Genomic DNA, 18166 nt, shown 5'->3' with positions numbered 1-18166 from the left:
TCCGCTCCAGTGCAGAAGTGGGAGAGAAAGGACGATGTTCATTGTTCCGTGTGCGTTTTTTTGGAGTCCAAGTAAGTTTGTGATGATATTAAACCCTCACGCTCTCCTCGGGGTCACATAGACCATTTTTTTCCCCCTTCCCACTCACTTCCCACTCCTGTGTGTATTTTCAGTATGTATTTAATATTATTAATCGGTGTACTTATTGTTAGAATAATCACTCATGTTTCACTGACGTTTTTTGTTTTTCTGTTTATTACACACATGTACATACCATCGTAACCATCACCTGGAATAGCCTCTCCATCACAGCAGGTGTACACGGTTTTAAGATCATTTATATAAATCCATAAAACAAAATATAAAATGTATATACATTTATATAAAATACTAGGTTTCAAAATCGAACCTCTTGGAAAGCACACTAAAAATACATGCATTTTCACCTATTACCTTTATTGTTGTTGCTATTTGTAAATAGCTGGTTAGCTAATCCAGTCCTGCTCCTTTTATCACATATGACAAGCATTATTTTTGAAATAAGGATAGAATGATATATGTCAAAAGCCTTCTTTAAATCACTCAATACCCTGACAGTAAAATTCAATTGCTGCTCTGATTTCTTCTACACATGCACATTTTGATCTAATTTTAAAGCCTGTGAGTGTACGTGGACAAAGAGTCTACAGGTTAAGCAGGCCGCTGATGCCAGTTTTGACTTAAATCATTGCCAACACATTTTCTCACAATAAAAATGCTTTCCACAAATTTGGCCTTTAACTCGGCTTAGTGGCTTTGTCTCCACGGAGATAGACAATGTCTAACAAAAGTAAAACCAACTGCCTAAACACAAGCATGAGGCAGACCCTCCTCTACAAATGACATAATAGCTCTGTTCATTTTCTGTAGAATAAGAAAAAAACAGTGCCATGCACAAATCTGCTACTCAGCTCCACATTTTTGTGCTAAGTAGCAGAGAGAATAAGGCACCATGGTGGTATGCTTGTCCTCACAGAGGTGGTGTGTGTCCAGTGAAGAGCAGGAGGCTGCGGTCAGAGCGGGGCCAAAGAGGGAAGGCCTGTGTGCGCAGATGGGCCCATGCATCCTGGTACTCCACACATGCAGCTTTGTAGTCCCAGTATGTGCACAGCCCCACAGCCCTACAAGAATAAATAAATAAAATTTAGGTTTGACCCCACCTCACCATTTTAGTCAGGAAACAATATTTACCATGATGTTTGCATATATATAAGAAAGAAAGGAACAGGAAATGGATTTAAAAGCGAGGGTGAAAAGGGTGACATTGACAAGTTTATTTTAGTCTACCATGAAGGTGGTAACAAGTTTTTTTTGTTTTGTTTTTGTTTTTTAAGAAATATAGAGGGTTTGCCATTGAGCAGGTAGTCTCTGGTCACCTTGTCTCAGAGTGGGACTGAAGGAGAAGCTGAGAGATGACATGAAAGGAGCACAGCACAAAATTGTTATGTTTTTATTTTGTTGGAGGAGCTCACAATACAAAAGAGACTAACTTAAAGAGCATCTTGCCCTGATATATAAAGTGTCCTCCAGCTGTGTAGACATTTAGGTGAGGCACAACTCAGACAAACCTAGGTAATAACGGCTGTTGATGCCTCCTGCTGGACATGAAGAGGAATTATAATTATAATTACTTCATAGATCATGTCCAACACACATTAGAAACGTGCAATCTCATTGCACTGAACAATGTTAATCACATAGAACCTGACATATATAATATAATATAATATAATATAATATATAGGGGTGTCAAATTATCGCGTTAATTACGATTAATTAATTACAGTCATATTTAGCGCGTTATGTTTTTTAATCGCGTTAATCTCATTTTTAATCTCTAACTTTACTGTTTCTGTATGCGAGTTGCTTTATTATTAAACCAGTTTTTATGTGTTGTTGGGACAACAACACACACACACACACACACAAAAAACACATTTATACATTTTTTTAGTTCGGTAATTCCACTCATTGTCGGAAACCCACACAAAACGCGCGCAGTAAGAGCGACGTAAACGTCCAGTAGCCAGTAGAACAGAGGCAGCAGTGCACAGGTAAAAACACATTCGTGTCTTGTAAATTATTCTCCCGACGTGAAATATAAAAGAAAATAACAAATATACGCCTACAACTTAAATGTCACTGGTGAAAACAACCTGCATAGACTCATGATGTCTGCACTACTGTCCTATAGTGACCTGCCACACGAGGGGACACGCACACAAACACACACAAACACAAACACACACCTTCATCATCGTCATTAACCTGAGAACGCGCGGACCACGTTTCCTTCCGTAGTTACTGTGTGGACACCGACGTGCTCCCGTGAGCCGCGTGTGGATCGTGTTTTCTCGCGTACGCGGCGTAAACCGCGCTTCCTCCTGTGCGCCTCTAAACCAGAACTAACACCAAGACTAAAACCAGGACTAATCCAGTCCAGGACTAAACCAGGACTAAACCAGGACTAAACCAGGACTAAACCAGAACTAAACCAGAACTAAAACCAGGTCTAAACCAGGACTAAACCAGGACTAAACCAGGACTAAACCAGGTCTAAACCAGAACTAAAACCAGAACTAAAACCAGGTCTAAACCAGGACTAAACCAGGACTAAACCAGGTCTAAACCAGGTCTAAACCAGGACTAAACCAGGACTAAACCAGAACTAACACCAGAACTAACACCAGGACTAAAACCAGGACTAAAACCAGGACTAACCCTTTCCAGGACTAAACTAGGACTAAAGTAGGACTAAAGCAGGTCTAAACCAGGTCTAAACCAGGACTAAAACAAGGACTAAAACCAGTGATCTCATATCTAAAGCATTTCTCTATCAATAATATTTTTAATATGTTTAAGGAAAGACTGGACTTTTTATTGTCTTTAAGTAAACAAAAGTTATTATGTTCAGATTTCCTCGTCTTTGCTACTTTACAGCAAACAGTTTCTTATTCATGGAGACTTGGGCTCAACAGCCAATTTGGAGAGATTTGTTAAACAATAAATGACTTTATAAAGTCACTTTTTAAAATCTATATCAGTCTTTTGATCTGCCACAATAATGTAATAATGAATTTAAATGAAAATACCTCAAATTGAAGCTTTTCTCAGCATTTTTTAGGTGAGATTAAAATGAGATTAATTAGATTAATTAATTACAGATCATAATTAATTAATCTCTCAATTTTTTTAATCGCATGACAGCACTAATAATATAGTATGAATAGAAACATCTATAGGCGAGTTTCGGCTGACGTCATTATTATTAAAAGCCCGCGTTGCATGCTGGGAAATATTTTGGTCGGAGGCAAGAAAAACAATAGCGGTCAAACACAGTGCGTAACCTCGCGTATTTATCCCCCATAATGGTCAATTCCTGCTGCATTATCGGATGCACAAATAGAAGCACGGAAGAAGGAAAATGTCTTTTTCGTATTCTAAGTGAAAAGAACCACTAACGGCTTTCAAACATCCACAGAGCAAATGTAGAAGATCCTAACAAACCGTGGACTCCAACAAGTTCAACAACGCATCGAGACTCTTGGAGGCTTCCATCTTTTCTGCTGTGAATGGCCCAGGAGTTTCCACCAAGTCATTGTGGATATCGCCAAAGTGAATATTTGTTCAGGAAGTTGGCGATTCTGACCAGAAATTTTGTTTGGTCCACCTTCTGTAGGGGTTGGAAAGGGTGATTTGGCGTCCATCGATGCTTATGACCAATTTCTGGTCAAATGGTCTTGGGTCCTCTGCCGTTAGAGTGGATAAATAACCGGGATCAATACCCTTTACGTGCTTTCTCGCTCCATCCGTCATGTTGAATTAGTGTTTCTTGCCACCGACCAAAATAATTCCCAGCATGCAACGCGCGCTTTTGTCAACAATGAAACTCGCCTATAGGTTGTGTTCATGTGATATCACAACATTCTAAAACCCCTTAAGTTTAAAATGGAGTTGAAGGGCAGGGCTGAGTGGTTGGAATGAGCTGATTGATTGCAAATTTGTTTGGTTAGGTTCATTACATCTTCAGATATAATCATACTATGAAGAGACCTCTGTTTCTGTTACCTTGACAGTTTGAGCTGCTCTCTGCTGCTTTCTTAAGAAGCGTCTAGTGATGTTGCTAAATAGATTTTGGGGCCATCTTGAGTTTTTGTCCTACTACTGATGTAGGGATTCACTCTGAATCAGTTATATCTGTAGATAACATTTAAAAAGTATAGTGCTTTTCGGTAAGTATTTTTCCAGTAATGTGCGAGTTTATCCATTGAAATCACATTATGTTCCATCTCTCTTGTGCTTGTTATATTTTTAATGGCCTACTCTTATCTCTGTAATTTTGAATGTCAATGTGAAAGTTCTTGGGAGAGATCACTAAAATACTCAAGTATACATGGATGACATCTAAAATCTCTTTAGGGAACATTACAGAATGCTAGAAAAAAAAGAAAAAAAAACAAAGATTCTGCATCATACCTTTCTGAGGTTACAGTTTACATTAAGGTTAGGCAAGGCAGGAACTGAATGCAAATCAGTGTAATATCCAGTGAGCGAGGCTGCATTTACCTGAGGGAGAGAGGACATTCAGAGGGCGGTGTGGCGGCCATGACAGACAAGAAGGACTCGAAGAGGTTCCTTTTACACAGCAGAGACCTGTTCAAACACACAGACCTCATGTAGGGTACTCACTCACTGCAAATATATATATATATATCAAAAACATATATTTTGTCTTCTTTTATACATTAGCAACTTGGATTCTTTTTAAAGACATTACAGTAGGAGACGTATTCAGCTTGTTGACATGTTTCTTCACGCCATCTTCAGTCACTGTCATTGGTTTTGGTGGTGATGTGTTGTAAATCAGTTGGTACTTCCTGTAGGTGTGGTCAGCCAAATGACCCTGGCAGACCACTGGCAGACTGACCACAAGGGTGTAAGAAAAAAACTATTCAGTGCTATCACGATACTTCATTGCACAATTCTAAAATTGATTTAAAATGCATCTGAACTGATTTCAGGTGTAGTTGATTACATTATTAGAAGTCATTGTAAATCTATCTATATCTAAATATATCATCCATTGTTTTCATATGGTAATATATCAGGATATATTGCATCGTGACATACATATCATGATATGTATTGTATACTCAGATTTAAGGCAATGCACACCCCTACTGACTCTTGTTGCCACTGGTCTGGGGAAGTACAGGAAGTAACAACAGCTGATATACAACACATCACCACCAAAACCGATGACAGTTCTGAAGGAGGTTTGCAGCTAGCAACTGAAACATCAACAAAGTAAATACATCTCCTACTGTATTGTTTTTAAAGGTCATATGTTACAAAAAAATTTTACCCTTTTGAGCTTTAAGCCGTCCATTGTCACCTCCTCAAACACATACCCAGTGTTGTGTTTTATTTCATTCACACATGTTTGAGCTTTGAAGATATAGACAGACTAATAATACCCAAAGTGCTCTGTTCCACCTCGTGATGTCATGGTGTGGTAGTTTTCAAAGTTAATTGCTACCTTTTACCTTCAGTTCTGTAGAGGTTGGCAATTCCAGGGTTGAAATTACAAGTATATGTTATTTTACTGAAGGTGTATTGAATTTAAAACCACACTGGAGTGTTTCCTGTATTATCACATGACATCACACGGTGGAACAGAGTGTTTTCTGTTTGAGAGAAGAACACAGCCTAAATATGCAGGGTTTGTGTGTTGAACATGTATGAATAAAACAGCTGATATATGACACATCACCACCAAGACTGGTGACAAGTCTTAAGATGGCTTGCAGCTTGTCTTTAAAAAGAATCCAAGATACTAAGAGAGCTCTCATGTGGGATACTCCCTGCAGTCTCACCTGGCTTTTGCTGTGCCCAGGGCTTTCTTGGTAACTCCATGCTTATAGCCATTGGCAGTGACATCTAATGGTTTCTCTGACACTTTGCACCAACTGATGGCTATCTCAGAGAAGGACACAAAAGGATCAAGATTTCATTTCATTCTTTGCCTCATAAAGCTCAGATGAGCCTGATGTACCTGCACCACATGGGGAAACCCGGCCTTGGCCTGCCTGGTGACGCAGCTCTGACAGGGCCTGGCTGAAGGGAAATTCCAGACTGGACTGGAGGAACACTGGTGATGTGACAGAGAATCCAGCGGGGAGATTGGAAATATGGGAACACCTGTAAGGCAGCAGGGAGGTCAGTATGTGAAATATATATATTTAAGATGTCTACCACGTTATAATGCTGTTCATCAATGCTGGTTTTGTGAGGTTTTGGATGTCAGTGTTTGTAGAAAAGAAGAAGAGAAGAAAAGAACAAAAATACAGAAAGTAGCAGAAAAAATGTCGTCAGCCTATGTCATCAACACAGTAAATTCCATCTAGGGACAATTTACATGCAAGAAAAGATGAACCGTCACCTTATCGTGGTGGAGGGGTTTGAGTGCCCGAATGATCAAAGGAGCTATGTTGTCGGGGGCTTCATGCCCCTGGTAGGGTCACCCAAGGCAAACAGGTCCGGGGGGACGGGTCAGACGAAGAACGGTTCAGAAGCCCCACATGATGAGCAACACACAGAGGCCAGTTACGTCGCCCGGATTGGCGTCACCGGGGCCTCACCCTGGAGCCAGGCCTGGGGTGGGTGCTCGTCAGCGAGCGCCTGGTGGCCGGGCCTTCCCCCACGGGGCCCGGCCGGGCTTAGCCTGAAGGAGCGACGTGGGGCCGTCCTCACATGGGCCCACCACCCGCGGGAGGAGCCATATGGGGCCGGTGCAGAGAGATCTGGGCGGCAGTCGACGGCGGGGGCCTCGGCGACCGGATCTCCGGACATGGAGACTAGCTCTGGGGACATGGAATGTCACCTCGCTGGGGGGAAAGGAGCCTGAGCTTGTGCGGGAGGTTGAGCGTTACAGACTAGATATAGTCGGCCTCACCTCCACGCACAGTTTGGGCTCTGGAACCCAACTCCTTGAGAGGGGCTGGACTCTCCATTTCTCTGGCGTTGGCCGCGGGGAGCGGCGGCGGGCTGGTGTGGGCCTGCTCATTTCTCCACAGCTAAGCCGCTGTGTGTTGGAGTTCACCCCGGTGAACGAGAGGGTCGCATCCCTTCGCCTTCGGGTCGGGGACAGGTTTCTCACTGTGGTGTCGGCCTACGGGCCGAACAGCAGTGCTGAGTACCCGGCCTTCTTGGAGTCCTTGGGAGGGGTACTAGACAGTGCACCGACCAGGAACCCGGAAAGACCTGGCAGGCCCAAGCGTGTAGTGAGGGTCCGTTGGGAACGTCTGGTGGAGCCCTCTGACAGAGGGACTTTCAACTCACACCTCCGGGAGGACTTCTCCCAGATTCCGGGGGAGGCTGGAGATATGGAGTCCGAGTGGGCTTCATTCTCGGCCTCTATTGTCAATGCGGCTGCTCGGAGCTGTGGGCGTAAGGTCTGTGGTGCCTGTCGCGGCGGCAATCCCCGAACCCGGTGGTGGACACCGGAAGTAAGGGATGCCGTCAAGCTGAAGAAGGAGTCCTATCGGGCCTTGCTGGCTCGGGGGACTCCTGAAGCAGCTGACGGGTACCGGCGGGCCAAGCGTGCTGCAGCCCGTGTGGTCGCGGAGGCAAAAACTCGGAGCTGGGAGGAGTTCGGGGAGGCCATGGAGGAGGACTATCGGACGGCCTCAAAGAAATTCTGGCAAACCGTCCGGCGCCTCAGGAGGGGGAAGCAGTTCTTCGCCAACACTGTTTACAGTGCGGGGGGAGAGCTGCTGACCTCGACTGGGGATGTTGTCTGGCGGTGGAAGGAATACTTTGAGGATCTCCTCAATCCCACCGTCAGGTCTTCTGAGGAGGAGGCCGAGGCTGGGGACTCGGAGGCGGACTCATCCATCACCCTGGCTGAAGTCACTGAGGTGGTTGGAAAGCTCCTTGGTGGCAAAGCTCCGGGGTTGGATGAGATCCGTCCTGAGTACCTTATGTCTCTGGATGTTGCAGGGCTGTCTTGGCTGACACGCCTCTTCAACATCGCGTGGCGGTCGGGGACAGTACCTCTGGACTGGCAAACCGGGGTGGTGGTCCCTCTGTATAAGAAGGGGGACCGGAGGGTGTGTTCCAACTATAGGGGGATCACACTCCTCAGCCTTCCCGGTAAGGTCTATGCCAGGGTACTGGAGAGGAGAATCCAGCCGATAGTCGAACCTCGGATCCAGGAGGAGCAGTGTGGTTTTCGTCCTGGCCGTGGAACACTGGACCGGCTCTACACTCTCCACCGGGTGCTCGAGGGTTCATGGGAGTTTGCCCAACCAGTCCACATGTGCTTTGTGGACTTGGAGAAGGCATTCGACCGTGTCCCTCGTGGTGTCCTGTGGGGGGTGCTCTGGGAGTATGGGGTCCGGGGCCCTTTGCTAAGGGCTGTCCGGTCCCTGTATGACCGGAGCAGGAGCTGTGTTCGCATTGCCGGCAGTAAGTCAGACCTGTTCCCGGTGCATGTTGGACTCCGCCAGGGCTGCCCTTTGTCACCGGTTCTGTTCATTGTATTTATGGACAGAATTTCTAGGGGCCGGAGGGGGTCCGGTTTGGGGACCACAGGATCTCATCTCTGCTGTTTGCGGATGATGTTGTCCTGTTGGCTTCATCGAACCAGGACCTGCAATGTGCACTGGGGCGGTTTGCAGCCAAGTGTGAAGCAGCTGGGATGACGATCAGCTCTTCTAAGTCTGAGGCCATGGTTCTCGACCGGAAAAAGGTGGCTTGCCCTCTCTGGGTGGGTGGAGAGTCCCTGCCTCAAGTGGAGGAGTTCAAGTATCTCGGGGTCTTGTTCACGAGTGAGGGGAGGACGGAACGTGAGATTGACAGGCGGATCGGTGCAGCTTCGGCAGTGATGCGGTCGCTGTATCGGACCGTTGTGGTGAAGCGGGAGCTGAGCCGAAAGGCGAAGCTCTCAATTTACCGGTCAATCTTCGTTCCTACTCTCACCTATGGTCATGAGCTCTGGGTAGTGACCGAAAGGAAGAGATCGCGGATACAAGCGCTTGAAATGGGTTTCCTCCGCAGGGTGGCTGGACGCTCCCTTAGAGATAGGGTGAGGAGCTCAGTCACACGGGAAGAGCTCGAAGTAGAGCCGCTGCTCCTCCATGTCGAGAGGAGCCAGCTGAGGTGGCTCGGGCATCTGTTCCGGATGCCTCCTGGGCGCCTCCCTCGGGAGGTGTTCCAGGCATGTCCCACCTGGAGGAGGCCCCGGGGAAGACCCAGGACACGCTGGAGGGACTATGTCTCTCGGCTGGCCTGGGAACGCCTCGGGGGTCCCCCCGGAGGAGCTGGAGGACATGTCTGGGGTGAAGGAAGTCTGGGAGTCCCTGCTTAGACTGCTGCCCCCGCGACCTGGCCCCGGATAAGCGGACGAAAATGGATGGATGGAAAAGCATTTTTTTCTGATAGAATGCACAATGATTCATTCCAACCACAACTATTGTGTAATTTAGATTAGGTTTGACACTTGTTAACATTATGGTTACTAGGTCACAGTTATGGAATTACCTGAACTAATCGAAATTATACAATATGATTAAACAAAATAAAAAATTTAACAGATTTATTTTGTTAAATTAAGGTTTAAACTGCCAGAAAAATGCCTTCCTTGTACGTAAACTGTCCCTGTATTTTAAAAGATAAAAAACTATGATGAATATTTACCAGAAGTACTATCTCACCAAACCAAGAAAGAATGTGAAAAGTATATCTGTCAAATAGGAGATAAATTATAACAAATTTTGTGTGAAGTTTGATACTGAATAACTACTGAAACTAATTTATGCCACCATAAAGCAGAGTTTTACTACAAAAACCTTTCTAAATATTTAATATATATATATTTAATATTTATTTTAAAAAGCTGATAAATAAATAGCAGAAACACTTGAGTACTTGGTTTACAGAGTGATAAATTCAAATCTTTATAGCTTAAATCTTTTAGGGTTAGGGTATAGCCAAGAAAATAAACAAAAATTTCCAAGTAGTGAAAAGAAAATGTACACACGATAAATACTGACCACCTATTAAGTTATACCTACCGTAAAGTCACAGCTCTTTGCATGGCTTCCTCACTGTATGCACATTTTCCCACAACAATGGTGGTAAAGTAGATGGCCCCCTGCAGGTAATGGGACAAAAGGGCACCCTGAAAGCCCAGGACACTCCAGCGGGCAAGCTTATCACTGCAGGACAGAGACAGGGTAGGCTCCCCTCGGCCAGGCTTCAGTCGTAGGAGCCCTGTGCTATGGTATCCAGCTCCGGGTAGCAGGGGATCAGAGGGCCCTCCCGGTACACACTTAGCCCCTGTCCTGTGCACATCAGCTGCATGACCTAGGACACTCTGAGCCTCTGTCCCATGGGAGTCAGAAGTATCCCGCTGCACTCTTTCAAACCCTGTCCTGTGGAGGTTAGCTGTACCCCCCTGTAACTTCTCTTCTCCTGTCCCGTGGGGGTCGGCTGTACCCTGCTGCCCTCTCTCTGTTCCTGTCATTTGTGGGTCAGCTGAACCCCGCTGTACACACTCAGCTCCTGTCTGCTGTGCATAGGGCTTGATGCGGGGAAGTTTAGAGTGGGGCATTTCTTCAGTCTCTGATGCTTTTCTCTTCACTGAGCCGCTGATGGGAGGACAAGGGGTCACAGGCCCCTGAGTCATGGGGATAATGGAAGCATCACCACCTGATATGAGCAAAAATGGTTACCGGTGTATTAATACTTATTTGGATGTCATGTTAACAAATGTAGAAAATGTCATGGTGCTTTGGTGACTGTGCATTATCCCAGTTGAAGAGCTATGTTAATACTCATATTATTGAAACTGATACATTGCAGCTTTTTTAAATTTTATTTTATTGATCACAGGCTCCTGAAAATGAGTGTGTGTGTTTTGTTTTTTTAAATTTTATTTATTTATTTTTTTAAGTTAGTTAAGTTCAATCTTAAAATACTTTGATAGTGTTTGCTAATGTGCGCCTTGTGTGGCGATGGTAATTGCTTAACATTCTGCCATAAACATGCATGTAGGACACCCACAGCATAATGTCCCTATAAAGTATCAAAACAGTAGTCAACTAAAGGCTTGCCCCGAAGATTCATTAGTCCACTAAAAGCAAGTGTGGCATTAGCAAAAGCTCTCAAAACTCAAATCTCAAAGATCTGACTAAATCTGACTCAAAAAGTCAAAAAAAGTGACATAACTGCTCTAACTACAAACAGATCAGTCTGTAGTAGTCCAGATAAGAAGTCACAAATGTTTAGCTACCACAAGGGGAAGGGGAGTGTGGGCAACAAGTGTGTGGGAGGGCATCCTGTTGGTGCAAATCACGGTAACATTTCTTTTACATATATATCAAATTGAGTTTGTGTGGAAAATAAATTGGTCCATTTAGTAATTATTGGCCTTCTCTCAGTGAGCTTCATGATGAAATCCTGAAATGGTTTTCACTTCACATGTGTCTTGTCAGGGTCAAGAAATGCCAAATTGCTACATTCCATGTGTCATTCATAGTTTTGATGCCTTCAGTGAGAATCTACAATGTAAGTAATAATGGAAATAAAGAAGACACAAAAGTGAAATAGTGTGTCTAAACGTTTGACTGGTAGTGTATGTAGGTGTGGATGAAATGATGGATTGGTGGATGAATGAAAACTCACAGGGTGTTTGGCTGGTGAAGAACACAAATGAGACTTCAGGCCTGAGCCTAAACCTGGTCTCGTGTGCTCCAAGTAGGGGCTCCAGCACAGCACTGTCTCTGCCGGACACAGCCCGCAGTAGCTCCTCCAACAGGTACCTGCCCAGAAGACACTGTCAGTCTACAAGGCCAGGGTCCCCTACTGCTGGCTTTGCTCTTCACCAACTCTTCAGGATCAGCTCATTCAGTCTGGTTATGATGAAAATATACTCTACACACAAGACATTTTCAGGAGCTTTTAACAATGTAATAACATCCACTCACATGATAAATAACAATAAATAATAAAATTTGGCTTCATTCACATGGCCATCTTGGCTTGCACCCTTTTATGACTTTTGAATTTTTTGCTTTAATTTCTAATGCAAGAATGATTATATTTGCCCTAGTTAGCATTGACAAATGGTTGTTTTATGCCTCATATGAAAACTGCCAAAATATATTGTGCAGTGCGTAGGGGGAAAAAATTCTCTTAAAGCCACTCTTGGTCCCACTGACTTACATTATAAACACTTGCCATATTTTCCGCACCATAGTGCACACTCATAAGCCTCCAACAACATCAAAAACGACTGCATGCCCACAATCCAGAGCGCCCTATACACGAATCCACTCGGGTGTCCCAGCACGACTTCAGTAAAGTACAAAACCACACCACCCGCAGACACGGAGCAGACAGCAACTGCACAGAGAAACACACCCGCAGCCACACTCATCACTCCACGCAGACGAGGAACAGAACAGAGGAACAAACCGAAAAAGCGAGTGCAATGTGCCACTTCTAGACACAACTGAACAACTGAGTCACTGCGAACACGCCGACAATCCAGCGGTCCCAGACAGCACCCTCCCTACACGCCACAACTGAACAAAGCCCAGAGTCAACGTGAACGTGCCAAACAAAGTCCCACTGGCTCATCTAACTGTTGTGTTTCGTTTAAAGTCCATTGCGGTTTATTTGTGAACAAAGTTCGAAAATAGACCATTCTATGACACGCCTTATAATCCAGAGTGCCCTATAGTGCGGAAAATACGGTATTTCCATCCTATCATAGCCTTACACAAGTACTGAAAAATACAGACATGAAATAAAAAAAAAATTGACCTGCTATTTTTGTATTTGTTTCAGAGGGACATAATAGTTCCCACAGAATACAACAGTAAATTATCAATCTTTTGAAGGTTAACGGCAATTTATCCTTTTATCATTTTCCATTTGTTTATGAATGGTGTAAAATTAAATTTTGGGGGTATCCCATTACAAACAGTTATTCTCTGTTGCATTGCATAGGGAAGAATGCTGCGTGCACGTGTGTTTTACGTTTTTGTTATCTGACATTTATTGAAAAACTAAAAGTCTCATTTCACAAGGATATTTGAGTGCTCCATTTATGCACATCTATACAAATTCTATTGCAATCCCTAGTATTCCTATGGATGCATAAATTTGTTCTAGAAATGATCAGTGGACTGTTAGGGGCAAGTAATACTGCCACAAACTACAATCACTTAGCATCATTTATAAGGAAAATGCTGATTTTTTTTTTTTTTTAAGAGGATGAAAGTGAGTTTTTTAAGGAGAGCCTGAAGGCTTTAACTTATTTTATTTGCCAAAATCTTTAAAATACACTTTAAAATACATTTCAACTGAACTATAATTCTGAGAGATTTTTTTCCCCCCAAACATGATCAATCCCAAAGTAATCACTGTCACTTGACTATCACTATCAGAATGAATAAAACATATCTGCTTTACCTAACCTTCCCTGTGTTGGACTGGGGCATGCTGTAATTACCTGATACATCCTCTTCTAGCAATGACTTCTGCATGGCTGTCATTGAGCACATCACCTACAATGCAAAGACAGTATATGGTGAAGGTGGTGACCAGAATCTAATCCTATATAAATGCTAGTCTAGACACTAGACCACGCTGTTTTGTGGCAAAATAAAGTGTGTACATCTGAAGTGTATCTGAACAGAGAGAGAGAATAAATACAGAGATTGACAGAACATACCAGTGGGGCTCATGGCGCTCTGTCCGATGCACTTGGAGCCAGTGCCAAGAGCAACTACCTCCTTCACGGCTGCAAACAAGACATGAATGCGTTACGATATTTTCTAGCTAAAAGAGCAAATACACAGTAGAATAAGAAAAACAGTAAATTAATAAAATATAACACTTCATAAAGCCTGTGATGAAAAATCTGATGAAAGTTCATCATTTTCACTTCTATTAGGACATGAAGGTGTCTACTCCAATTTATCTGATAAGCCTAAGCCTAAGTTACTCTAAACGCCACCGAGGCTCATGGATTTACATCCAGGCTTTGTATATGTCTGGTGTGTTTATTGTTACTAGTTGTGATTGATTTGTATGCAGTTGTGTGTGTACCTGTGCCGGAGCGCGCATTCCGCGTCACCTGCACCACAGCAGCCAGCAGGGTCCACTCTCTCCCCACCTCCGGCTTCCCAGTGCGAGGCAACTCCTGGAAACGCTCGTAACACAGCGCAGCTATTTCATCCGCGTCCATCACCGCGTCCAAGCCAGATTCATGGTCCGTCACTGCGTTCATCACTGGAACAGGGCAGCACCGCGGGACAACGTGAAGGCATCATAATCCATGGTGGGCACGTGAGAAAGAGCCGCACGGAACTACTCCTTCCATCATGCTTCTTCTTTTGTGGCATTTTACGGCGACTGGCACTTACAGCCATACATTGCCGCCACCTAGTGTATTCAGCATAGAACTAGATCCATGGTACTTGGCAGGTCAGGTTCTTACTCGGCTTTCTGAGACCACCAGTCAGTACAGTGTGGTGTGTGTGCCTTCCCAAAGCTTTATTATGGAAATTTTTAAATTCTACAAAAAAGTGTGAAACCCCAACGACTTCTTGCCAGTCCTTGTTGTTATTGTTATTGTATTTACATTATTGCATAAACAGCACATTACATTCAGAAGCAAGAGAAATGGGATTAATTATTATCCTTTTATAAAACATGTTTTTCTCTCTTTTTGACTAAACATACATAAACATACATGAACATACATGAAGCCTTAAACACACAAAAATCATGTGTCAAGATTGAAACATTTATTTCAGCTATGTACAGGACAAATGCAGAATTTCACAATAAACAGAAAAATAAAACTCTAATCAGGCGGCAGCCGAATCCACTGTGGGATGCGAGTACCCTCTGAAGCCATGCTGAGGCTGTACTCTAGAAAATGTGTCTTTAGGTGAAATTTGAAACCTGCTGAGTGAGTGCTTAAAGAGATCAGCAATCAACAAGGCCTTGATTCTAGTGAAGCCAAATGTCTGTTAGATTTGAAGCCAAAGTCTTGTGCGCAGCACAGGCTTCACTCCTGTCCAAAGCCCTCTGTCTCTTCAATGGCAAACAGCAGCTTCTCCCTTAGCTGCTCCAGGCTCCGATACGGTGGCAGGTCCAAGCGGTTGAAGCTATAGACACACACACACACACACACACAAGGTACAAATAACTTGTATCAAAAGTATTAGCAGACAGGCTTTCATTTAGAATTTAGTATTAGCATCTTTGCTTAAATAATTATAATGTTCATATGATAGTGTGAGACATGAGCTACTGTGTCCAAATAATGTGTGTGGATCAGTAAAGTTTGTCCAAGTCTAAGAAATACATTTGTCACATGGAAAGGTACTGTGGGACATCAATGTTTTTATATTTTAAATCCAAGTAATACAAATTACTAAGCACTTTAAAATGAAGAGTTGTGTTCCAGCTAAATCTCACCATGTGTGGCTTCGTGGAAGCCAAGTCTCCTTCCCCACTTTATCAATGCAAAACTTCTGAGGACCATTGCTCCCTGCAGGAGAAGACAGTCAGCTCACACAAGTCTGAAGTTGTACTTAGTTTAATGTGTGAAAGGGCCATACCTATGAGTTCTGCAAAGCCTCCCACAGGCAACCGACACGTGCCAGTCACAAACTGAAGGAGGCGGATTCTCTTCTCATTGTCCATGTCCTTCACCACCTTTGGACACACACAGAATCAAACTGGGCTGGCCTCTCTGGGGAGGGGGCCCTGAGGGCTGAGAGCATACCTGCCAGAACCAGTGGATCTGCTTGCTGTTCTTGGTATAATGTCGGTAGATTGTGTTCTTCTGCCAGTCTGCCAGATCGATCTCCTGCATCCCACACAGCATCAGCTGCACACAAATACAGAGTCCTGAAACTTCCTCCCTCTCAGTCCTCTAACTGTTAACTGTCACATTTTTAACTCCCTCTCTGTTAGGCTACACAGCTGTACAAAGGACTATTTAGTTCCTGGTGCACATGATCTGTATGATCTGAACTGTCTCCAGATCCTGGACACATGCTAAATAAATGTCTCCTGCCTCTCTGTACAACACATTTCAAGAGGCTTTGTCTCCTGTTGAATATAATATATGAATATGATTCTGTGCCAAAAAGAGAGAGGGTGTTATATGTTCAAATCAAATAAAGCTCTACTCTCAAAAGTAGATACACACTGTACTGGTACCTCAAGTTCTTTTTCATCAAAGTATCGCAGCCACTCGAGGGGGACCACTTCATTAAACCCATCCAGAAAAGCTTTGGTCTGCTCTTCTACCCCCCGAGTGAATCTCCAGTCAGTCAGCAGTCTGAGGGACACAGAGCACATAAAGGTCAGAGCTGGACATAAGTTTGACATAAGGGACACCTGCGATCAGCGTACCCAATGTACTCGTCTTTGTTGTCCTCAGTGACCAGCAGATTTTCTCCATCGGCCTTTAGCTGATGTGTGGACACTTTGCCCAGGATCTCCATGTCCTGTGCAAAGTAGAGTTCCAAGCCGCACTCTTCCAGGTTGTTCTCCCTGAGGTGATCAGCAGCCAGATTAACAACAAACGAATGCACATTGACAAGCCATTATCTGGACAGTTTTATATATGTACATACTGTGTTTGTGTCTGCTATATAGTTAGAATCTATGACACCCGTGGATCATCATCTTATAATTATAATATATACATTATAATGTTACAATATTGTTCTATAACGACTTAATAAAAGAAATAAGTCCACTGACTTGTGCTAGAAAACTGCAGTGCCCAGTGGAATCTGGTATTGCAGGACTATGCCAAATCCTATGTGTATCACAGATTAAGAAAATAAAATTGGAGAACAAAAAAGTACAGAGCAACTAAAGTTTGCCCAAACATGCACAAATCACTCTAAATACAACTATGGGTGAGTAAATGGTGAGAAGAAACAACTATAACATGGTTGAAAAGAACTTTTTTCATAACAGGTCTGCTTTAAATCTGAACATCATTAAATGAAAAAGTAATTTTCAATTATAACTCCAGAGTTGGGACTTACTTGACCCACATGATGGAGTTATAAAACTCAGGGTCGATGGACTCCAGGTCTTTAAGGGTTGGTTTCTTGTCCAGCATTCGTTTGTAGAAAGGTAGTGTGAAGCCAGTGTCAATGAACTTACCATGGTACAGCGCCTAGAAGCAAACAGAGCATTGGTACAATCTCCTAATGGTCAGCTCTTTTTAAACGTAGCATGTCTTAACATGCTCATTCCTGCAAAACACTAATGCTTGAGCCAATAACAAAATACAGCAGAGCTCGCCTGAAAGTACCTCTTCTTCTGTCACATCTCATCCAAAATTAATAAATTACAATATATAATATATAATTATATTAAGCCTAAATATGCAGAGCTTGTGTGTTAAACATGAGTGAATGAAACAAAACACAACTCTGGCTATGTTTTTGTAGAGGAAACAGAAAATATGGTAATATGGGCACTTTAAGTGTTGAGTGACAGAGCTCACCATGGCGATGAAGCGCCCGATGAAGCGGAAGTAGGTGAGGTGGTCAGGGTTAATGGAGGAGGCGGGGTTGATCTGCAGGCAGTAGTTGTTCTTGCCCGCATACTCAAACAGACAGTACATGGGGTTGAGCACCTCGTGGGACAGCAGAAAGAACCACTCCCTGCACAGAAGACACAGTGTAGTCACTACCACATGGGCGGGGTTCTGCATTTCATGACATCACAACACTCTATCCACCAACAATTTTTAGTTGAGATGGTTACAGCTAATATTTCATCTTAATTATACAAATTACACAAAACATGCCCACAATGAAGTTCAACAGTCCAGACCTGGGGGGGAGGGGTATGATAGCCTCACATATTTTTGAAACGTTATAAGCCACAATGTTAACAAAACATTTTGCAAAATTTTTGGCTTCAGTGGGTTTTTGGACTAGTATCACAGACTGTTGAGCCCCATAGCATATATTTTCAAAAGCCAAATCTGAATTAATATACCCTGGTTCAGAGTTAAATTATAATCTAATCTAAATTAATATCTTTAAAATTTGCTTAGAAAGTTGCA

General features: G+C 43.5%; 2 protein-coding genes across 5 annotated transcripts in view; both read right to left on the bottom strand.

Annotated features, from left to right (window-relative positions):
- Positions 1-253: 253 nt before the first annotated feature.
- adat1 (adenosine deaminase tRNA specific 1) lies at positions 254-14444 on the bottom strand. 3 transcript variants are annotated; one of them, XM_020934750.2, is made up of 9 exons: positions 14161-14444; positions 13784-13852; positions 13562-13616; positions 11728-11864; positions 10116-10752; positions 6095-6240; positions 5916-6015; positions 4606-4692; positions 254-1160 (listed from the first exon to the last, which is right to left on the bottom strand). In XM_020934750.2, exons 1-9 carry the CDS (start codon positions 14339-14341, stop codon positions 1010-1012), a joined length of 1563 nt encoding a protein of 520 aa, XP_020790409.1. In that variant the 5' UTR covers positions 14342-14444; the 3' UTR covers positions 254-1009. The 3 variants fall into 3 exon arrangements, 2 of the variants coding, with proteins under 2 accessions (XP_020790409.1, XP_055011259.1); XR_008632389.1 differs by having other exon boundaries at positions 1022-1160; positions 4516-4692; XM_055155284.1 differs by lacking the exon at positions 4606-4692.
- Positions 14445-14839: 395 nt separating this feature from the next.
- Positions 14840-18166, bottom strand: part of wwp2 (WW domain containing E3 ubiquitin protein ligase 2) — a 29451-nt gene continuing 26124 nt past the window's right edge. For both annotated transcript variants that reach the window (XM_020934668.2, XM_020934669.2), the window contains exons 17-24: positions 17600-17759; positions 17133-17266; positions 16486-16626; positions 16291-16411; positions 15851-15955; positions 15684-15780; positions 15541-15613; positions 14840-15227 (exon numbers count right to left, since the gene is read on the bottom strand). In XM_020934668.2, coding sequence (XP_020790327.1) covers positions 15128-15227; positions 15541-15613; positions 15684-15780; positions 15851-15955; positions 16291-16411; positions 16486-16626; positions 17133-17266; positions 17600-17759 — 931 coding nt within the window. In that variant the 3' untranslated portion in view covers positions 14840-15127. The remainder of the gene's footprint in view (positions 15228-15540; positions 15614-15683; positions 15781-15850; positions 15956-16290; positions 16412-16485; positions 16627-17132; positions 17267-17599; positions 17760-18166) is intronic.

The sequence above is a fragment of the Boleophthalmus pectinirostris genome, unplaced genomic scaffold, assembly GCF_026225935.1.
Source record: "Boleophthalmus pectinirostris isolate CB_2022bp ecotype Guang Dong unplaced genomic scaffold, ASM2622593v1 HiC_scaffold_2, whole genome shotgun sequence".
In the NCBI taxonomy this organism is placed as follows: Eukaryota; Metazoa; Chordata; class Actinopteri; order Gobiiformes; family Gobiidae; genus Boleophthalmus; species Boleophthalmus pectinirostris.
This window is presented reverse-complemented; position numbering and strand designations above follow the sequence as displayed.